General features: G+C 30.5%; 1 protein-coding gene across 1 annotated transcript in view; it reads right to left on the reverse strand.

Moving 5' to 3' along the window:
• BCKDHB (branched chain keto acid dehydrogenase E1 subunit beta) overlaps nucleotides 1-21,538 on the reverse strand; it is a 252,004-nt gene that overhangs the window by 73,087 nt on the left and 157,379 nt on the right. The window contains exon 9 of the mRNA XM_012549184.3: nucleotides 13,420-13,506. Within this exon, the coding sequence (XP_012404638.1) occupies nucleotides 13,420-13,506 (87 nt within the window). The remainder of the gene's footprint in view (nucleotides 1-13,419; nucleotides 13,507-21,538) is intronic.

The following is a 21,538-nucleotide window of genomic DNA, read 5'->3' on the forward strand; positions in this document are numbered from 1 at the left end:
TTATTCATGTAAGGAAAAAAATAGCTATTGTAACAAAACATGAGAAAGTAATTTTAGCTATGAATTCAATCACACTAATCCACAACAATAAAATCTCAATAATACAAACAATATGACCTACTAAAGGAACCTCACAGATTAAACTAGAAATTCTATTCTAACCTACATAAATATGAATAATTTGAATCATTCTTAACCCAGCTAAAATATATCCATAATTTCTTTACAAATTTATTATGTTTTTCAATGTATGTTGAGAACATCACAGACCATTATATTTATTCTTAAACCTAAAAATTCAATTGTAATGTAAGCAGAACTGAATAAGGTAGAGTACTGAATAGATTCTCTTTCCTATGTCCAATATTTCAAGTAACACTGTTATTGTAGTTTTAGATATTTAAAAGTAAGGTTTTACCTTTCTAAACATTTTCAAAATGTTAATTTCATAGGGAAAAAAAAAAACAGCAATTTTTTATGCTAAGGAACTTTGAAACCAAGTGGCATAATTCTCTGACTTAAGAAATGCAAGCTCTGGAACACTACTCAAACAGAAAAAAAGAAGTAACTCATTAGGTTGTGTGAATGAACAAAATGATTGGATGGGCATCACAACTCAGAATTAATTACATTTAAAAATGTGTTCCACTCAACTTACATGAAGAATTTTACTAAAAATTCTGTTTTACAAATTATAGCTCTAGATTACAGAAACTTGATAATTATATGAATTTTTCCTGAAATAAACTCTTATCTTGCTATATTTCCCAAAAAACTCAAGCATTATTTTAATTTATTCAAAATGAAAAACTCATTTGTGCTCAAAATAACTCAAAGTAGAAACAAAAAAGCACATTATCAGCAAGCTTTTAAGTTAAGTGCTTTCAAAGTTTGGGAAACAATTCGAGAAATGCAATAATGGACTTTCAACAAATTTAAAGTATTCATTATAAAGTGCACAATAATATGCACAATCTACACAGAATATATTAGAAAAAAAAACAAAAAGTCAATCTAAAATCCCCCCAATAATACTGCGTATTCATTCGGTTTTTAAAAAATTAATATTTAACTTCTTCCTTAACAAAAATATTAGGAAAAAGATTTCTAGGCAGAGAAATTGCTAAAGTTCAAACTTCTTGTTACTGAACAATACATATTAAAGGCATGAAATTTAAGTACTATAATTCTAGAATACCACTGTTTATTGAGTATACTTGTATATTCTCAGAAAAAGTTTAGAAAAGAGTTAATTTTTCACATATTACAAGCAGTTAGATCAGTGTCAGTTAAGTGGAATGGACAGGAGAGAACTTGGGCTCTCACCAAAAACACAAAGCCAAAAAAAAAAAAAAAAATGGATGAAGGTTAGAAGGAAGAATGAGACTGCACATATGAATATGGCCTTGAATTCAAGTGTGACCAGTTCTGACTGGTGATGATACTAAAGAATTTGTGAGAAAATCTAAGGCCTTTTATCATTATGTAAGTTGATGGAATGCTAGGTAATTTTTTTTATTGTTGACTTTCCTCCAACAAGATTTCTTAAATAATGATTGGTGATGTAGCCTAAAACTAATGCAGGGAACAAACTAGGATAGAAAAATGAATTGTTAATAGTAAGAATAATTGAAAATCAGTAAAAAAAAAATTATAAAATTGTTTTTCAGTGTTACAGAACAAAAAAAGAAAAGTTTAAGATTACTACAGCCCCCAAATCCTGTTAATAACAGAAAGGAAAGTATGTTATAGTAGTTTTCCATGTTCTAGTGACAGAGACCCTATATGTCATGATTGACAAGGAAGAATATAGCTGCAATATAATCAAATCTATGGAATGATGAAATAAAGTTATTTTACTTCCAGAAGTTTAATCAATCAAAGTACTAGGTTAATATCCATTGTAAAGCTCAGGTATACATCAATTTTCTACTTAGTTACTAATGCACTTTTCATTTTACCAATGCATGCTCCATTGGTATGTCCTTATGTTAATAGAGTTATAATAATAACTGACTAACCAAAGTAACTACCATATAATGAAACTTTAATTTTCTTTATGATCCATAATTGTTATTGTAATTCCTCTAAACTAGCTGTCAGGGTAGGCTTTTCTCAAACATCATCCACTGTCTAGTGAACTGTTCAAACCCTAGGATCATAGTACACACACATTCATTCCATAGTACACACATAATCTCCAAGCCAGATTGAAGTAGACATGAAAAAAAAAAGAATAATAGTTTAAGAGCTGACATATAGTATCTTAAGATTTACAAGTGCTTTAATAAATTATTTCATTTGATCAATCAACAGCATTTATTATGCATCAGCTATATGTCATATACTATATTAAGCATTAGCAGTACAAAAAGCAAAACATGACCTCAAAGACATTATTTTCTATTGGACATATAAAAATATGCATACTAGATACAAAATAAATACAGGTTGGTTTGAAGGGAAATGAAATGGAGAAGGGGATGCCAATTAAGGCTTCATGTACCAAGAGGTCCTTGATCTGAATCTTGAACAAAAAAGGGATTCAAAGAAACAGGTGAAAAGAGAATGAATCTTAGCCATAAAAGGCATTCAGTGCAAGGCATAAAGAACACAGATAGAGCACTTTGTGAGTAAAATAGCCAGTAAATCAATACTAATGGAATTGTAAAGTGCATGGAAATGAGTAATATTTAAGAGAATTGGAAAGATAGAAAGAGATCATATTGTGAAGAAATTTAGATGCTAAACAGAAGAGTTAATATTTGCTCAAAAAGATAATAGGGAGTTATTGAAATTTATTGAGTAATTCAATTGAATGGCAATGAGAGACAGGTACAATCATTATCCCCTTTGACAAATGAGGAAACTAAGGATCAAAAAAGGTTAAGCTATTTGTTCAGGGTCATTCAATATGTGATTAAGGCAGAATTCAAGCACATATCTTCTTAATTATGAATCCATCTTTCTAAACACTACACCATGCTGCATTGCTTTTGAAATGAACTATTTCCAGTACAATGCTGCAGCTGCAGACTTAGAGACCACTGTGAGCCAGGAATAATATTATTTAATTCAATATTTTTCAATGATATAAAACTTACTACTTTACAGCTGTATTTGAGGATTGATGAATTGTCATTAGGCATTCTCCCCATCAACTCAGGTTCTAACCCTTCCTTAACTTAGTAGACAGTGTTCAAGGGCAGCTATAGCCAATAATCCCTCCTTTGGCCCACTCAGAGATTAACTTCTTCAAATTTATGCTGGTTCTCAGAACTAGTCACACAATCTCATAATATGCAACTTTGTCTTTTACTATATATTTATTTAACTTTTCTTGGTCTATCAGTTGGCTAGGTTGGATATTTCTAGATATCATCATTCACTAATAGTCTTCTGTGAATTCACAGTAATTAATCCCATAGAAAATCTATACCAAAATGTGCTCTTAACTTATTTTAATTCAAATTATTATGCTGATACCCAGAAAATCTGCTCATTTGTGGTGTCTACAAGACAGGTTATTTATCTTCCCTATGATAGTATGCATTATATATTTGGAGCTACTTAACTACTATGATTTACATGGTTATTGATGTATTTTGATATTACCAAGTCCTTAATATGAAAGTTCATATCTACATAAAATACAAGTTAGGGAGTGATTATCTCTTTCACAAAAAAAGATTCACAATAAGACTAATTTAAATAGTAACCATTTCTAGGGATTATAAACACATTTTTGGAGAGCATTCTGTTTACACTCTAATTTGCAGAATGTATCATCTTTATAAAATATGATATTATTAATGAGAAAAATAGCCCTGGGAAATTGAAACCTATCGATAACACAAACACCTCATTTCATCTTATATTAATTTAGTCTTATATTTAGTCTTCTGGTCCTCTTTTGAACACAAAAAAACTTCATTTTCTTTTTTTGTATATATTATACGTTTTTTTACCCTATAAAAACTTAATTTGCTATAGCAGAAAGAAAACTAAATCTGGAGTCAATGGAACTGGGTTCAAATCTGATTCTGCCACTAATAAACATGACTTTTATAAAGTTATTTAATACTTATATGCTTTAATTTCTTCATTATTGCTATTAATCTGTAATGTGGTACAATGGAGGGAAAAACAAATTGTACCTCTGCCACTTACTGCTTCTGTGAACTTGGACAAGTTCTGAATTCTCTGAACCTCTTGCTTTCTCTAGATAATGTCTAAAATTTATTCCAGTTCCAGATGACAGGACTTTGCAATGGTGTACCTACACACATATCTCCATGACATGGTAGAGAGTTAGCCCAGAAGTCCATAAGACTTGGGTTCAAGTCTAACCTCAGATAGATAAAGAAAGAGAGAAAGCGAGAGAGAGAGAGCGGCAGAGACAGAGACAGTGAGATGGATGGTTGTGTGACCCTCACACAGAGTTACCTAGGCAACTCTAAAACTATCAGTTGCCAACAGTACTAGTAGACATTCTTACCCAGGCATTCCCCCTATCAATGAAATCACAGTTCCAATCCCCATCTCCAAAACTACATAACCTACTCGCAAATCACTACTTGACTATTAGAGAATTATTTTTTTCCTCAGTATCAAAGACTAGTTCACAGAAGCTACTATATGTCCTTGCTAATAATATTTTTTAAAAATAACTTTGAGCAATGGTAGGCCACCAAATGTGATAACACATATTTCTTTTAAAGGTTACAAAGCCTTTCCCTTACACATCAGTGTAGTACAAGTATAAAGAGGACAGGTTCTTAATCTAAAGCATCTGGATTCAAATATCTGTATGCCATGAGGAAGTTACATAACTACCAGTTTCCTTATCTGTAAAATAAACTGTTTAAATTAGAAGGTCCATAAAATTCCTTACAGATAAGGTCCACAATCCTAGAAACTGTATTAAGCCAGAAGTACAAATACTATTTTCTCATTTTATTGCTGAGGAAACTGTGGCTTAGAATCCCTCAATGGACTGTCTAATAGATAATGACTTGTCCACTTTCACACAACTAGTGTAGTATTTGATAGTGGTATTCAAATCTGGATCTTCTGCTTCTAGGGTCAGCAAAATTTATACTATATTATACTAACTCTAAAATCTAAAATATGATTTCATAAGGTACACATTTTATTCAATTACAGCATATAATAATAGATAATGTGGGCAGCTAAATGGCACAGTAGATAGAATGTTAGGCCAGAAGTCGGGAATACTCATTTTTCTGAGTTCAAATCTGACCTCAGATACTTACTAGCTATGAAACTAAGTAAGTCATTTAATCCTGTTTGCTTCCATGTCTTTATCTGTAAAATGAGTGGAGGAGGAAATGGCAACTCCAGTATCTTTGCCAAAAAAAAACCCAAATGTGGTCACAAAGAGTCAGACATAGGATAATATGAAGAATATAAGTATAAACATGGAGGGAGAAGGTTATAAACCTTACTTGGGACATTTGATTCCCAGAAGAGGCAATAGTTAAGCAATTAACCAGTATACCAAATTATCTATTTATCCATCTATCTATAATAAACTTTTCAAGAAATTTCCAAGTGACAATAAACAGCAGCAGTTGATGAAGAGAGGGAAATATATGTATTTGTCACAGTTGAATCAGGGAATAATTGATAGGAGTAAGATAACAGCTTTACCATAAAATTGGATGTTCCTTGGTCTGAAGTGCTATTTCTATTGATAGGTGATAGCTCCTGAGAAACTTTTATAAGGAAGTAGTTACTACTTCAGAGGTTATAATTTCTAAGAGTTTGCGTGAGGTAAATCATGTGCCAAGTACAAATGTTTCCTGGGGAACAATCCCTGGGGAACATGGGGAGAAGGAAAAAATGAATGCTACCCACAAAATTTCAGACACCGGATGAGTAGAGAAGGAATGATGGTGGTAAACATAAGGGAACTATTGCCTTGCTGTAGGGGCTTTCCCAGGAATTCTTTCTTTGCTTGCCCAAATGGGGAGAAATAATCAACTTATCATAAGTTCAGCACACTGTGCTAAGTCCCATAGCAAAAAACTACCTTTTCACTTTAATTCATTTTAATAATAACTTCTAAAGAGTGAAAAACAATAATTCTCTATTCCTATTACAGGAGAAGAAGGCTACTAAAGAATCATCAAAGTATAGGTAATTAATTGTTTTAACAAAGAGTCCCACAACTTAACACATTTACAAAGTGTGTGTTGTGTATATAGATTTGTACTAAATGGTGAAGGAGGTTCAGAAACAAATATTGACAAGCAGGTAGAAATTTAAATATAATATATTCACTATGTTATATAGATGTATATTTAAGCAAAATTATAACAAAGTAATATATGACAAATATGTAACACGTGCAAAGGGGCAAAATGATTATCAACTTAGAGATTAGGGAAAACCTTTTAAAGGAGTTAGAATTCTGAATTCAAAAGCCAGAAAGGGAAGAAGTTCTGAGGGAAGGGAACAACTCTAAGAGGCATTACAGTACTGAGCATCCATATGGAACAAAAAGGCATTCAATCAGACTTAAGTTCACTCTTGGAACTTCAGGCTAGAGAGACAGAATTATTCAGCAGGCAAAAGGGAACCAGTGAAGTGTTTTAACTATTAAGAATGATATAATCAAATCTGGCATTGATATGAAGGATACGGTGAGGGTAGTTGTAAAGTATAAAAAAGTCAAAGAAGAGAATATTAATAATTGTTAATAGCTAATATTTATGTAGGATTTTAAAGTTTGTGAACCACTTTACATGTGTTACTTCACATTATCATTTGAACAGACAGCAAAAATCATTAAAAGGCTGCAAGATAAGTCCAATACAGTGTTAATCAGTGCTTGAAATATAACTGGACAGCTACTGCCCCAGTTCCTGTTCCCTGTGTCCTAAATTCCATCTGCTATTTATCTATCTTTTCTCAAGTTGTCCCCTACATGGATTCTTCTTATCCTTTGTCTCATAGAATTTTTAGCTTCCTTTAAGCCTCAACTTCAATATTCCTAGATTACCCCAGTTGTAAGTACCCTCTTTCCTAAAATTACCTTGTTTTTATTCTACATTTAATTTTTACACACTTTTGGTCCAAATATCTCCTTCCTGCTGATCAAATATAAGTTTCTTGAAATAACAATTATTTTATTTTATTGAATTCCCATGTTGAACACAAAATCTTTCACATAACAGGCATCCATTGAATGCTTAATAGAGTGAGGAGAACTGAAGCAGAATCAATAGGAAGTGATAACTTGGCATGTTATATACCAAGGGTGAGAGGAGGAAATAGTGCTAAGATTTTAAATGTAAAATTTTAAATTATAAATGGTGGCACAAATGGCAAAAATAAAGTTTAAAAGTATAACAGGTTTCCTTAGAAAATGTAATAAGGCTGATTTGGGCATGACAAATTTCAGTACCATGAGCAAAAAAAAAAAGTTAAGGCAATTATCCTATTGGCAGTAGTAGTAGTAGTAGTAGAGGACAGAGGAGCTTGGGAGAAAGGACAAAATACTTATTTTTCTAAAAACAAATATTGCTGGTATTATTTGTTTAAAATATAATTGTCAACATTTATAAGCATGTTGAATCAAATTTTTTAGAATTATCATAATTTTTCAAAATGATGGTAAGTTCTGTGTTCTTAGGTCTATGACAATGTATATATAACAAAATATTTTTCTTTAAAGAGAATGTTTTGGATGATGTTTATTTCCTATGTATTTTGACATATCTGCCCATTTTTTCCAACCATTCTATATGGGGAGTATAGACTAGCATTGTGTGCAGACTGTCACTTGGTTTATAATAATAATGGCTATTTAATGAACTTCTTCTTGTGTCTCTTTACTTTTTGTCCATGTAAAGGGGTCAAATTAATCACCTCTGTATCAAACAAATTTAATTATCTTAGACAAAGGAAATACCTGTGCCTCTTTATTTCATAACTTCAAGATTATTATTTGTCACCTAATATCTGATCATTAAATGTCTTGCCTCATTATGTTATCACATAGGTATCATGATTTATATCTGACCCAATTCCACTGAACAATATACACCATGTTGTCTCAAGCAAATTAGAATTATAAAATTGCTCTTGTAGTCACTATATTATTGCTTAGGCTTGTCTTTTTATTGAGTCTCAATTTTTGAAAATACTGTCTTTAAAATTTTAATATACTAAAGTATGCTATAATTTCAAAAACTCTGTAGTCTGAAACTTTGACCTTGCACTTGTATTAATTCATCAATGTCTGAAAAGTACATATTTTTAATTTTGATAATCATAAGAAATTTATATGCTAGAATACTCCTCTAGAAATTTCAATTTGAGCTAGTAAGAAAACAACAGTTCTTTCATTAAAAGACATAAAAACCTTTCTTTGCATATAATGATTTCTTATCTTTTCAGATTATTATATTTATGATGATCTGATTCCTTTAAAAATAAATGTATGTATTCAACAATCACTGACTTTTTATTCTAGGCTAAAAGACCTCACAGAAAGGATGGAACAATGGTATGGAAACTTACCATAGCCTCCAATTGGACTCTTTATTACAGACTTATTGCTTCCATGTGTAAAAAAAAACAAATCTTTAAGCCAACCACAATCCCAAAGATTTTTGGCATCCTTATTAAGCACTAAATTCAGAAGACAGGGGAGAAAGGGTTTTACTTGTCTTGTGTTTTTTTCTTAGAGTACAATTCAATCATACTCATAATTTATTTCATCATTACGTGAATCTGTGTTACAAATTATTAATAAAGGTAAGTTTCTACTATGCCTCAGGCAATATGCCATATTGAATTTCTGTATGCCATAAATTATGTTTTACAATATGATTTAAATAATGTATATTTATTACTAAATAATTTTAGGGTTACTGTTAATAAAGTTGTATTTTTAAAGATGGAAAAGAATTCTTAAAAATCTGTGATTATATGAAGGCAAAAATAATCCATTTGTTCAAGAATCTGCTAAATATGCATTTTGCTCAACTATAATATCTAACACTCCTGCTCTTTCATGTCTTTCACACACACATTCAAGTTTTTCATATGAATGTGATACAATTTTCATTTAAGAAAAGTATATCTTCACTTTTACTTCATTTCAAATGGAAATTAGAAAGAAAAACTCTTTCCCCCAAAGTCAAAACAGATGGAGATAGAAATTTAGATAAGAGATAGCAAGCTTTGAATCTTAAATTAATAAATTTTTCCTACAGAAATTACATCTATAGCTAACATTTTTCTCCCTCCCCTTTCAAATGAACTCCAATTAATTTAATATTAAGAATTTATTAGATTATATAACAGTTTTCTTTTTAAATTATTTTTCACTAAATGGAAACTCTATGTACATTGTTCAATACCTTATTTTTTTAACAATTCTAATATAGAAAAATTATAAATCCTCATAATACCTTGATTGTTTTTCTACCTGTTAAGTAATATGACTAGAATAATATGAATAGTATTTCTTTAAAAAACATAAGATATTCATATAGCATTTTATATCTTTTACATAAAATGATGGGATTATTGATTTTGAATTAGAAGGAAACTTAGAAATCACTAAATAAACCCTTTTTATTTTACAATGAAGAACCTGAAAAATAAAATAGTTTAATGACTTGTCCAAGGTCACACAGTTTATGAGGAAGTATATGGAAGGATCTGAACATAGATAATCCTAACTTTAAGTCCATTCCCTATCCATTACACTATGCTGTCTCTCCATACGATTAGACATGACAGGAAACATGTCTACATGTTTCCAGAGTAAGGCTACAAGAGACTAGCCTTGGAATTCAAAATAATGGCATAATGTAGCAGTGACCCAAGTAATTCTTAAATAAAATAAATTAAAAATAAATTGTCCCACATCACAGGTGAACATTTCCACTCTGAGAGTTGTCCATGTCATAAAAATTACAAGTCCAGAACAAAAGTGTGATTAAATGATTTTTAATAAAACATACTGATATTTTTGATGATCTATCCTGCAAACAACAAATCATCCTATCCTAATACAATTTTGTATAGCATATTTTTGCCTACTCAAAATTGAAATGAAGAGAAAAATTTCTATTATGTTAATATCTGGTCCAAACCTTGTTTATTTTAGATGTCTCATTTGTTTAGTAAATTTTTTTTAAATCATTATTCTCTCTACTGTTCATAATCAACCTTTTGGATTTTTTTGTGATTGAGATCTATATTCTTTATTATATTACTGACTTTCTGGGTATAGAACTGAAGACTAGACTTTTGATTTCATTGATTTAGGGAAGTCCTAGATAAGGAAATTTCCGCTACAAATGTAAATCAACATTTTTAATGTATAGATGGATAACTGCCTAGGGTCCAGAAAGGTAGTGTAATTTACTCTGATTAAATTCTTTCTGTCTTTCACTGATTTAAAAGTGATTAGGAATCCACAAAAATAGCATTAGCAAATATTTTCTGTTTATTTTCACATACATATTTCCATTAGTTGAGGCAATCAGGAGAATATTTAAACTAGTATTTTAATTTACAACACACTTATCTTTAAAAAAAAACCTAGAAATTTAAAAAAAATGAAACAATATCTCTAAATTTTCTCAAATTAGACAGATTTTTATTTAAATAATGGATTTTTCTTAGATTAACAAAAAGTAGACACCATGAAATAATGTTACTTTTTGAAAAAAATTTAAAAGAAAAATCTGGGAACTAACAGTTGTGGGAAAAATTCATTATTTCAATTACAGGAAAACTACAACTCAGAATTATTAAGTGATTTCAGTTTCAACAATGTAAGACACTCTTAATTTTTGTCATATATTTAAAAATCAAGATATTGACAATAACCTTTAAATAGGCTTTTTAAAAAAATCCAATTCTCATCACATTTAGATCATTTCAAAAGTACACAAAGAAAACATTATCATCAACTATAAAAGCCTCATCATATCTCACTGCATAATCCCAGTAAATGATTTCATCTCCCATTACCATGGTATATATTTTTCATTAACATGAAGGGACATATTTGTTAACACTGTTTTAACTTCTCTAAATTCACTTCCTTCACATGATGCCATATTTATACCCATCATTTCTACATAATTCAAATTTAATCTTGTACATATTCAATTTCCTTGTTATAAGAAAATTAAATTTCCATTTCCTAAGTTCTTTAATGTAGAGGTTTGACATGTCTGTGTATTATGTCAATTTCTTGTTTTATTAGCAACTAAAATAACAATGATTGATCTAGTCAAGCATTTTTAATAGAGAAAACTAAAAGTAAATAAATTAAACAACTGATCCAGAAATCTAATTTTTATTTTCTGACACTCCCTAAGAAAGAGAGTAGGTGAGTATACACCACACCCATAAATGAAAGCACACTTTAAGGGCACAGCTAGAATAAAAATCCACATAGTTTTACTTTCCAATCTTTTTTACTTACTTTTCTCTAATCCCCTCCCCAATGCCCTGACTCATTTTTTGTTGTTATTCAAATATCATGAAAAGTTCATGATAAAATTATTGTAACAAAGTGTTTGGTGGGCAAATTTATAGAAAAAGAGTCAAGTGAAATTCAGATATAGGCACCAAGTATTAATCAGAGTTGCTTGTGGGATGGAGTGAATTGAATATATCATTAAGAAAATGTGAACCTCAATTTCTTTTTTCCAGCTGATGTATCATATGACCTTGATCTTAATGATCAATCTTTAACAACTTTTAACAACACTTAATTTTCACAAATGGACAATAGAAATTGGACAAGCAAAGGAGAAAAATGTTTTTTTTAATGTAAAATATTAATGATGGAAAGAATACTATAAGATATTTAACAAGAAAGCTAATGTCTCCTAATAAAATGGGAAAACAAGTGGCAAAAGCCAATTGAGTGTCCACACCATCAGAATAATCTCTAGGAGCAGGAGTTAATGAGGATACTTAAAGGATGAACTGGTCCATATTAGGCAAAAAAAAAAAAGCAGCATAAAGCTTTGTGACTGATCAAGTATTTGGGTTTGGCTTCATGAGAGATCACTGCCTCCTAGGTGAGATGGGGAAACAACATCTTAGAAGAAGAAGAGGGTAGAGGAGGAAGAAAGAAAAACATTGACATTGCAAGAACCTCAAAGCTTGCTTTTATTAAATTTTGTATGTAACCATTCATCGTGTCTTTGCATTAATTAAACTCAAGTTAATTATAAGTAGCAATAATACTCTGTTCATTTTAACTTGTCATTAAAGATGTATAATCATGTTTTGTTTCAAAAAAGACAAAAATATATAAATTTTTCATCAATGTCACTTTAAAAACAGTATCACCTCCCAACTAACACTCTGAATTACTTTATTGTATTTTAGAGTACAAATAAAGTTATAGCAGTTAAAATTGCCCAAAAATTCAAGTTTCCTATAGATTGCAATACCAAACTGGCATTTGCTATTACTCAATGATAACATTTTAATTTGAGGAGGCACTATGATTAGTATAAATTCAATGTATAATAAAGTGAAATCTCTATTAAGATTGAGGTGAATTAAAAATGAACTTTCAAAAAGTTGAGGAAAGTCTAATATGAAAATAAACAAAAAATTCTCAATATGATCAAAGAACAAAATTCAATTTTAACAGTAAACATTTCATTCCAGTAATGTATTGTTACATTAAAGTGTTAGATTTAATTTGCTTTTTAATAGACAAATTAAAAGAAAAGGAAAATACTTTTTAGGTTATCTACTTATTGATATGACATAAAAAATATGTGTATAAGCATTAAGTAAAAACTCTAGTAACCAGAAGTGATAAAGAAAGGAATATTATTTTTTCTCATGTATCAGGACATACATTTTAAGTGACTATTCTAAAATATAAATCTTTACATAAGCCTTTCAACCTTCCTGCTGCTGTTGCCAGTTTCAGAAAATAATTTAGTTACACAATGCCTTTGAAAGACTGACTTTTTGACAAGTAATTTACTACAAGTTGGAATCTAAAAACATTTAAGACTAACTTCAAAATGGACCATTTCATAGTCAGCTTTGGTTTTATTAGAGGAGAAATATAAGATTTAAACTGAGAAGACTTTGAAAAACTGCATATAGCCTACATAAAATGAAATTTTAAATACAACAGAATATGATTTATTAAACTGTTTTCAAACTTTGCCTTACACAGGATTTTTCAGCTCTTGTTTTTATACAAATCCTTTTCTAGAAAAAGTAATTATACCATTAACTAAAAGGCAGTGAAGATAGACAGAAAATATGGATTTCAATGAAGTGCTTACCTTTGCAGGTTGGGATTAGCAGTTTTTCTCCCTAAGACACAAGAGAATCTATAAAATATTAGAACTTATGCCACCCCCCAAAAGCTTACTCTACCTGAACTGTAGAACTGATCTCCGATGCAAAGCCTCCAGTTAAGGGAGCCTCATGACTGATCATGAGTCGCCCAGTTTTGGCCACTGACTGAAAAAGAGAGACAAAAAACTCTGTTTTTAAGAGTTGATATTTTTTCCATCTTAGTGATATTATAAATTTACCAGTGGTTTGACTTCAGTTATATGCATAACTCAAGACTAGAATCTGAAAATACATTGGAATTGCCTTTCTTATGATGGCAGTGTATTTTGACACTATCTGAAACAAAACAAAATAACATTTTAAAATAACATTATATGTTAAGAAAGGGAGAAAAAGCATGATTCTGTAACTCTACTGTTAACCCAACATTTTTGTGAGATAACAAATCATTTTCAGCTGAGGCCATTGCAGTAAAACATTTTCCTATATCTCTATGCCAATTTTCCTCTTTTTGTTGCAGTAACAGAAAGAAAAAAAAACTGCTATGTTTCATTCATTTCAATGTATATTTATATTTAAATATTCAAACCTTAACATAAAAACTTGATAGTTGAGAAAGAACCAAACTAGAATAGAAAAGCTATGGAGAAAACAGATTTAAAAAAAAAAAAAAAAAGACTAAAATGTGGAATACTAGAAATAATTGAAAACAGGAAAAAAATTATACATAGTTAATCAGTTTCTAAGTATTTTTGGATACCAATATGATAAATAAAATGAATGAGAATATTACCATTAAATTTTAATGTAAAATATCACATCTGAAGCATTGTATATGAGTAATAAATTCAATAGCTCAAAAATGTATAGAACACAGAATGTAGAATATAATACAGAACAAGATGATATGAAAAAAGTTTAATTGTCACATTAATGGCATGATTTGAGTTATATTAAGAGAGTTTTAAAAGATAAATGAATGATTTTTTCAACTATATACTCATTTTATCTTTCCTAAACTTTTCAATTAATTTTTATGTCTATCAAACATGAATATCCAAATTAAAAAAAACATATTTTTGCTATCCCCTCTTTAAAGATCAATACAAGTGTATTAGATATACAGGATATATACAGGATGTATTTTAAGATATAAATAACTTATAGCCAAGAAAAGATCAGAGATAGAGTCACAGATTACACTAAAAATTCGCAATGGTTCACCTGTTATAATTATGTTAAAAATAAGACTCAAAATATTCTTTCTGCTCAATATTACAAATGAGTGACAAGCTAAAAACATTGTGAACTGAATTTAATAAATGAAAACTCTAATCTTAGTATATTCTTATTTCGTTTATTTAATAATGCAATTACATTGTATGCAAACTAAAGTACAAAATTAAATTTACTAATTATTAAAAGTATTTTATAATGCTAAAAATGTATGTTTAAAAGAAAAAAAAGATAAAAAATAACCTGACCTTAAGGAAAATCATTTTGAAAAAAGGCATGTATTAATATGATGAATTAAATATTCTTAGCTAAAGCTTTTCCAGGCTTGTTCAGAAGTCTATAACCAAGGGAGTCCTATTTTGTCTTCATTTTCACATAAAAAAAATTTTGAGACTTTTAACAAAAGTAGCTCAGTTATCTTAAAATGTGATTAATGGTAAACAGAAAAGCAATGATTGCTATGGTAACTGAAGCTAAAATCATTTGAGACTTATCTAAAGCAAAATAGCCAGAATTTTCAATTAGGTTTGAAAACAAATATGCAGTATTTAGAGATTGTATGACTATCTGAGTCTAGTACTAGTTAAACACACTACAGATATTTAATAAATACCTATTGATTCATATGAATTGATATATTCTGCAACTGCCTTTAGGGAATCTCCCATAGACTGTCATTTTCAATAAAACCAGGAGGTCCAATTGTATGGATGGTATTGATATCCTACTTGGCTATTAGAAAGGATCACAAACAGATGGGAAAAGGCATAAATTTTATAGAAGATTAAAATATTGGGGAATTAATTCTCTTATTGTAGTTTCATTGGCTCACAGGAAAGTCATGCAGCAAAAAAAAAAAAAAAAATACCATGAAACTTTCCTTGTATGCTCTTATGTATTCCTATATCTACCAATATTAAATTCATCTTGAGTTGAATTTGTCAGTGTGTTTTTTATTCAGCTTCTCTGCCTGCTTAATCAGGAAGCAGAGATAGAGAAAAATGTCAGAATCAGGTAAAAAGACAGTCTTCATGTTTCCAATTTTTTTTTTCATTTTGTAAACATGAATATAATATATGAATACAGATATGGCTGTAGCTCAGGAGAATTCAGGATATGAAAAAGGAGAATATGATGCTCCAAGGTGCCTCATTTTAAAAATGGTATAGAAACTGCTACTTCAGATGGGGCAATCAATCAGCATTGTGAAGTTCAGAAACGGAAATAAATCATTCAATTACATTTCTTTAAAGTATCCTTGTTTGTAACAGTATCTTGAAAACCTATTTCTTCATAATCATTATATTAAAATTCAGAAAACATCAGTCTTCTTAAAGAGAAAATATTAAGAGAATTGACTGTCATTAATAAAAATTTCCAAAGACAAATCATATTATTCAAGGGCTTGAGTACTTTTCTGAAAGGTTTATTGAAAATGTCACTGGTTCACTGTCCTTATAATTTTCATGCCTTACCATTTCTCCTTCTCTTTGAATATACTCTCCAATTTTTGTGCTTTTATAAATCTACTTAATGCCATATTGAATATTTGACCAAAATCACAAGATATGAATATCTGTGTTTAGGACAAGGGAGAAGATACAATTAGATTTCTCTTTTCCCTTTCCCTTTCTCTATCTCACCAAGCATAGTTTTTTTTTCTTTATAGCAATAGTTTATTATTTTTTTATTTTTAACAAGGAAGTCTTTATTTTATTGAAACTTTTTTTATTTTTAAAACATATGCAAGGATAATTTTTCAACACTGACCCTTGCAAATTCTTGTGTTCCAGTTTTCCCTCCATTTCCACCACTCCCTCTCCAGATGGCAAGTAATGTTAAATGTGTATATTTAAGCATGTTAAACATGATAAAATATATGTAAATAGGCATACATATTTATACAATTGTCTTGCCGCACAAGAAAGATCAGATCAAAAATGAAAAAAAAAAAGAAAGAAAACAAAATTCAAGCAAAGCGCAACAAAAGAAGTAAAAATGTTATGATGTGATCTACACTCAGTTCCCACAGTCCTCTGTGGATGTATATGGCTCTTCTCATCACAAGATCATTGAAACTGGCCTGAATCATCTCATTTTTGAGAAGAGCCACGTCCATCAGAATTGATCATCATATAATTCTGCTGTTGCTGTGTGTAATGATCCTGGTTCTGCTCATTTCACTTAGCATCAGTTCAGGTAAATCTCTGCAGACCTCTCTGAAATCATTCTGCTGATTGTTCTTACAGAACAATAATATTCCATAACATTCTGTACCATAACTCATTCTCCAACTGATGGGCATCCACTCAGTTTCAAATTTCTTGCCACTATAAAAAGGGCTGCCACAAACATTTTTGCACATGTGGGTCCCTTTCTCTCCTTTAAGATCTCTTTGGGATATAAGTGCAGTAGAAATACTGCTAGATCAAAGGGTATACAGTTTGATAACCCTTTGAGCACAGTTCCAAATTGCTCTCCAGAATGGTTTCACGAAGCATAATATTGATTACATCCTATAGAATAAAGTCAGAATCTATGTAATTTGCATGTGTTCAAATCACCCTCCACATAAACTGATAAACTACTTTAACCTACCATTTCTAGTTGTTCAGGTAGATCACTCAGAAATCCTATCCCTCCATAAACTTCCTTAACTAAGAGAATTCAAATCCACACAGAAATTAATAAATTAATAAATAAACACAAATATTAATAAATTCATTTGCTTATATAAAAACGTATTTAACTCTATAACCTGTAGAGTTATTCTCCAAGGCTATTCTGTTAAACAGAAAGGGAGAGGATCAAATAACATATAAATACATTGTATACTACACCTTTATGACCAACAGTTACAGTTTGCTTATAAGATAACAATTGAATTATGGTAAGCTATCATAAATAAAAGGCCAATTGCTAGAAAATTACTTTTGAGTTAGACTAAAATATAAGCTTTAATTTTTTTTTTTTTTTTTTAATGAACAAAAACCTGCTTCTCTACATCCCACCTTCTCCTATTCAGGTCACCAAAAAGGAAAAAAAAAGACACCTCAAAAATCCATGACAAATATCCATAGTCAAGAAAACAAATTCTCATATTAACCATATCCAAAACAATTTTTTAACTTGTACCCTAACCATCTCTCTCCTACGAGGTGAGTAGCATGTTTCATTATTCATCCTCAAGAATCCAATTTGATCACTGTGCTAATCAGAGTTCTTAAGAATTTTATTTTCACAATGTTACTAATTATTATTCAACTTAGATTCATAATTATACAATTGCTAAACATTTTATTACTTCCAAACAACAGGAGTGGTCATTTATTACAAATGACCTGTCTGGATAGGATTTTACTAGTGACGGTCAAATTTAGCAACAAATAATATAGCAACAATTTAAAAGGCATGACCAACTTGATACAGTGAAAAGAACAATGGATTAGGAATCAGATAGTTCTAGTCTAAGATATATCACTTAGTACTGAAACTGATTCAAGGAAATGCATTTTTCAATCAATTTCAATCATTTGTTTTGATCAGGATATTTTTATTGCTATTTACAAGCAAGATTTTAAAGCAACAAAGTACTTAAAGTTCCTTCAAATAGTCATTCCTCTTAACTATTTTAATAATCTCCACTCATTTGATCCAGTTTATGTGGTAATTATTTGTTAGGAAAAACCTTCAGATCACCTGATATTATAGAAGTGACAGAGTAAGAGAATAAAAATTAAGGATGTTTTAATGAACTATTAATAAAAAGGATCAGTTGAGACAAAATTCCAAAGTTAAGCATACCTTAAAAAAAAAAAAAAAAAAAAACTGGCACTAAAGTTAGCAGCCCAAAAGTTGAACATATGTTTTAGTGAATCTGGTCTATAAAGATTTTTAACACAATCCATGCAGGAAAACTGTTAAACTATCATTCCAAAGGAAAATTATACAGACAGGATGACTGTAAAGTTTACATATGTCTGAAAGCACAACATTGACTTTGGAAAAGTAAAAACAGATCTTTTTTCTTTTATTAAAACCTGTAGCAATATATTTTTCTACTCTTTTACTGAAAAATAAAATCCTGCTAAGACTTTGTTAAAAGCTAATTAGCAAATTATAATTACAAGATGAATATAAAATATAAAGAATAATTTTATTTCATTTCACCTGAATGACACTGTATAGTTGAAAGTAAAGCTTATGAAAAGCATCCAAGTCTACCTCCACCAATATCCCCTTAAAAGTTGAAACTAATGCACAATTAAACCCAGTGGAATTAATTTTAATACTTATGTTTTGTTGATAAGAGTAATCATGAGAAATAATTCTTAATACAAGGCATAATCATTATTCAGCTTTAAATTCCCATCCAAATGAATAAGCTCAAAAGCTTTTAAAAATAGTTTTTCATATTATCTACCCAAATTTTCATACTAATCAGCCAAAAACATTTCACAAATCATCACAAGCTAACTAATGTTTTGGTATTTGTCTATTAAACACTATTCATCAAGGTGACCTCCACACACATGACAATACAATTGGCCAATATTCCCCTGGAGAGAAACCAAAGCTGAAAAAAAAAAAAAAAAAACCACTAGTGATAGGCTTCACAAAAAGTTCATCTTGGCTAATGTGATAGCAATGAAGTTTCATGTATTTTGATGTAATAGGAAAATGGTGTAAACTAAAAAACAAAACAAAACAAAACCTTGAGTCCTTAGGGTTTTAATACACATGGAAAAATCTGGAAGGGTACAAGCAAAACTTGAGGGAAAACAGAATAAATTATAGGATGGAAAGACAAGCAAATGATGCTTATGAAGAAGTAGGCTGTTAGAAATTTTCAGAAACATTAATTCCCTGGCTAATCTTTTCTTGAAAAACTAAATTTATGAATTTAGTGATAGAAAATTAAAGAAGCCATGAAATAAACATTTGTACCAAAATTAAAGGTTATTCTTTTTCTGATAATGTCATCAAAATATCTTTTCAATTCCTTGGCCAAGTGTGGAGTTACCATATGCTAAATATGAGATATAGTTTCATTCTTTTCTCCCATAGGACTAGGTTTTCTGGTTTCTCTGATAGACAAGATGCTCACCATTTGCTCTGAACCATAGCAGAGAACCTATATCTTACTGTTCTCTGTTCCATTAGTACGTGAAAACAGTGCACAGCCCTTTTTTCGTGTATTTTTAATGGCTTTACTAAGTAATAAAAGGCAAAAGAAAAATTTTAATTACTGGCTTCTTATATGTTCATTCTAAAATAAAATAATTTGAAAATGCGGTCAAGATTCCTTTTTTGCAGAGTTTAGTCCTGGAGTGATCCAATCCAATTCAAATTGTGCAGGACTTAAGGTCTAGTTCTAGGGTCCTAACAAAGGTAAATTTGTTGGGGCTTCTTGAAAGGACTTACCATAATGCAGAATATGGGGAAAGAATTTATGATTTAATCAATAATCTTGTCTCAGGCTTCAGGTCTTCAGGGAGCTATTCTTACCTTGAAAAAAGATAAGTCATGAACTTATAGAAGTCCAATTTTTGTTTCCTGATGCCTTTAACAAAAATGTCCCATTCTATTCTGGCTCTCATGGATTGTCTTCTAGATCTTGCCCTGAGTTAACAGTTACTTCCTTTATATCCTTGGATTTCTTATACCTTTACAACTTCTCTGTGTATGTCTCACAGTGCTCTCTTTCTGTCTATCTTTGTCTCTCTCTCCCTCTTTCCTTCTTCCCCTCCCTCTTTTCCCCCTCCTTTCACCCCTCTTTCTCTCTTTCCCCCCTCCTTCCATTGTCTCTCTCTCTCCCTCCCTCCTTTCCCCCCATGTCTCTGTCTGTCTCTGTTTCTCTCTTCATCTCTGTCCTTCCCTCTATGTCTTTGTCTCTCTTTGTGTGTCCCTGTCTGTCTCTATCTCTACCTCTGTCTCTGTCTCTCTGTCTCTCTGTCTCTCTCTTTCTCTCTCTCTCTCTCACACACACACACACACACCCTTTTGTACTATCCTCCTTTCCACTGTTTTCTCTTCTTCATGCCTCCCTTTCTCTCCACTCATCAAATCATTTAGCAAAGGCGTTAAGACAAGATTTGAATACAGTCAGCATTCTATCTACCACATCATTCTGCTTCTTAAAAACTCTGGGACATTATATAAATATGAGCTATTATCACTATCTTAACTATTTCATCATGGAAGACACAATAATACTTCAATAGCATGTTCATAATTGCATTTTTATTTTTACCAATGTGTTTAGCTTCTTCGCTAATATAAAGTACAACCCCCTTATAACTTGTGTTCACTGAGGATGACTTGGGACAAAAGATGTATGATACCTTTCCAAGCTGTTGATAATCACAGACCTAATTAGCATGAAGAGCCTTTATATTATCTAGATCAGGGTTTCTTAACTATTTTATTTTTTTATTTTATTTTTATTTAATAGCCTTTTATTTACAGGTTATATGCATGGGTAACTTTACAGCATTAACAATTGCCAAACCTCTTGTTCCAATTTTTCACCTCTTACCCTCCCCACCCCCTCCCCCAGATGGCAGGATGACCAGTAGATGGTTCTTAACTATTTTAGTGTCAGGGATTGTCTTTGGCAGCCTGGTAAAGCCAATGAAACTTTTCTCACAATAATATTTTAAATGCATAAAATAAAAGAAAAAAAACATAAGTTTCAAAGAAAATAAATTACATTGAGACTTAGTTATCAAAATAATTTTATAACAAGCTGAGGAACCACAGATAAAGAACCCCTGATTTCAACCAAATCCTCATTTCTTAGTAAAAGAAACCAAAACCCAGAGAAATAAACCAATCTGCCTAAGGCAACACACAGTAATTATCAAAGGTGGGATGAATTTGAGTGCTTTGACTCTAAAACCAAGCTAAGCATGTTGCATTTCTAAATTCAGGTAGGTTGGTAGTGGGACAACAGATAGCC

The sequence above is a fragment of the Sarcophilus harrisii genome, chromosome 4 (assembly GCF_902635505.1).
Source record: "Sarcophilus harrisii chromosome 4, mSarHar1.11, whole genome shotgun sequence".
Taxonomy (NCBI): domain Eukaryota; kingdom Metazoa; phylum Chordata; class Mammalia; order Dasyuromorphia; family Dasyuridae; genus Sarcophilus; species Sarcophilus harrisii.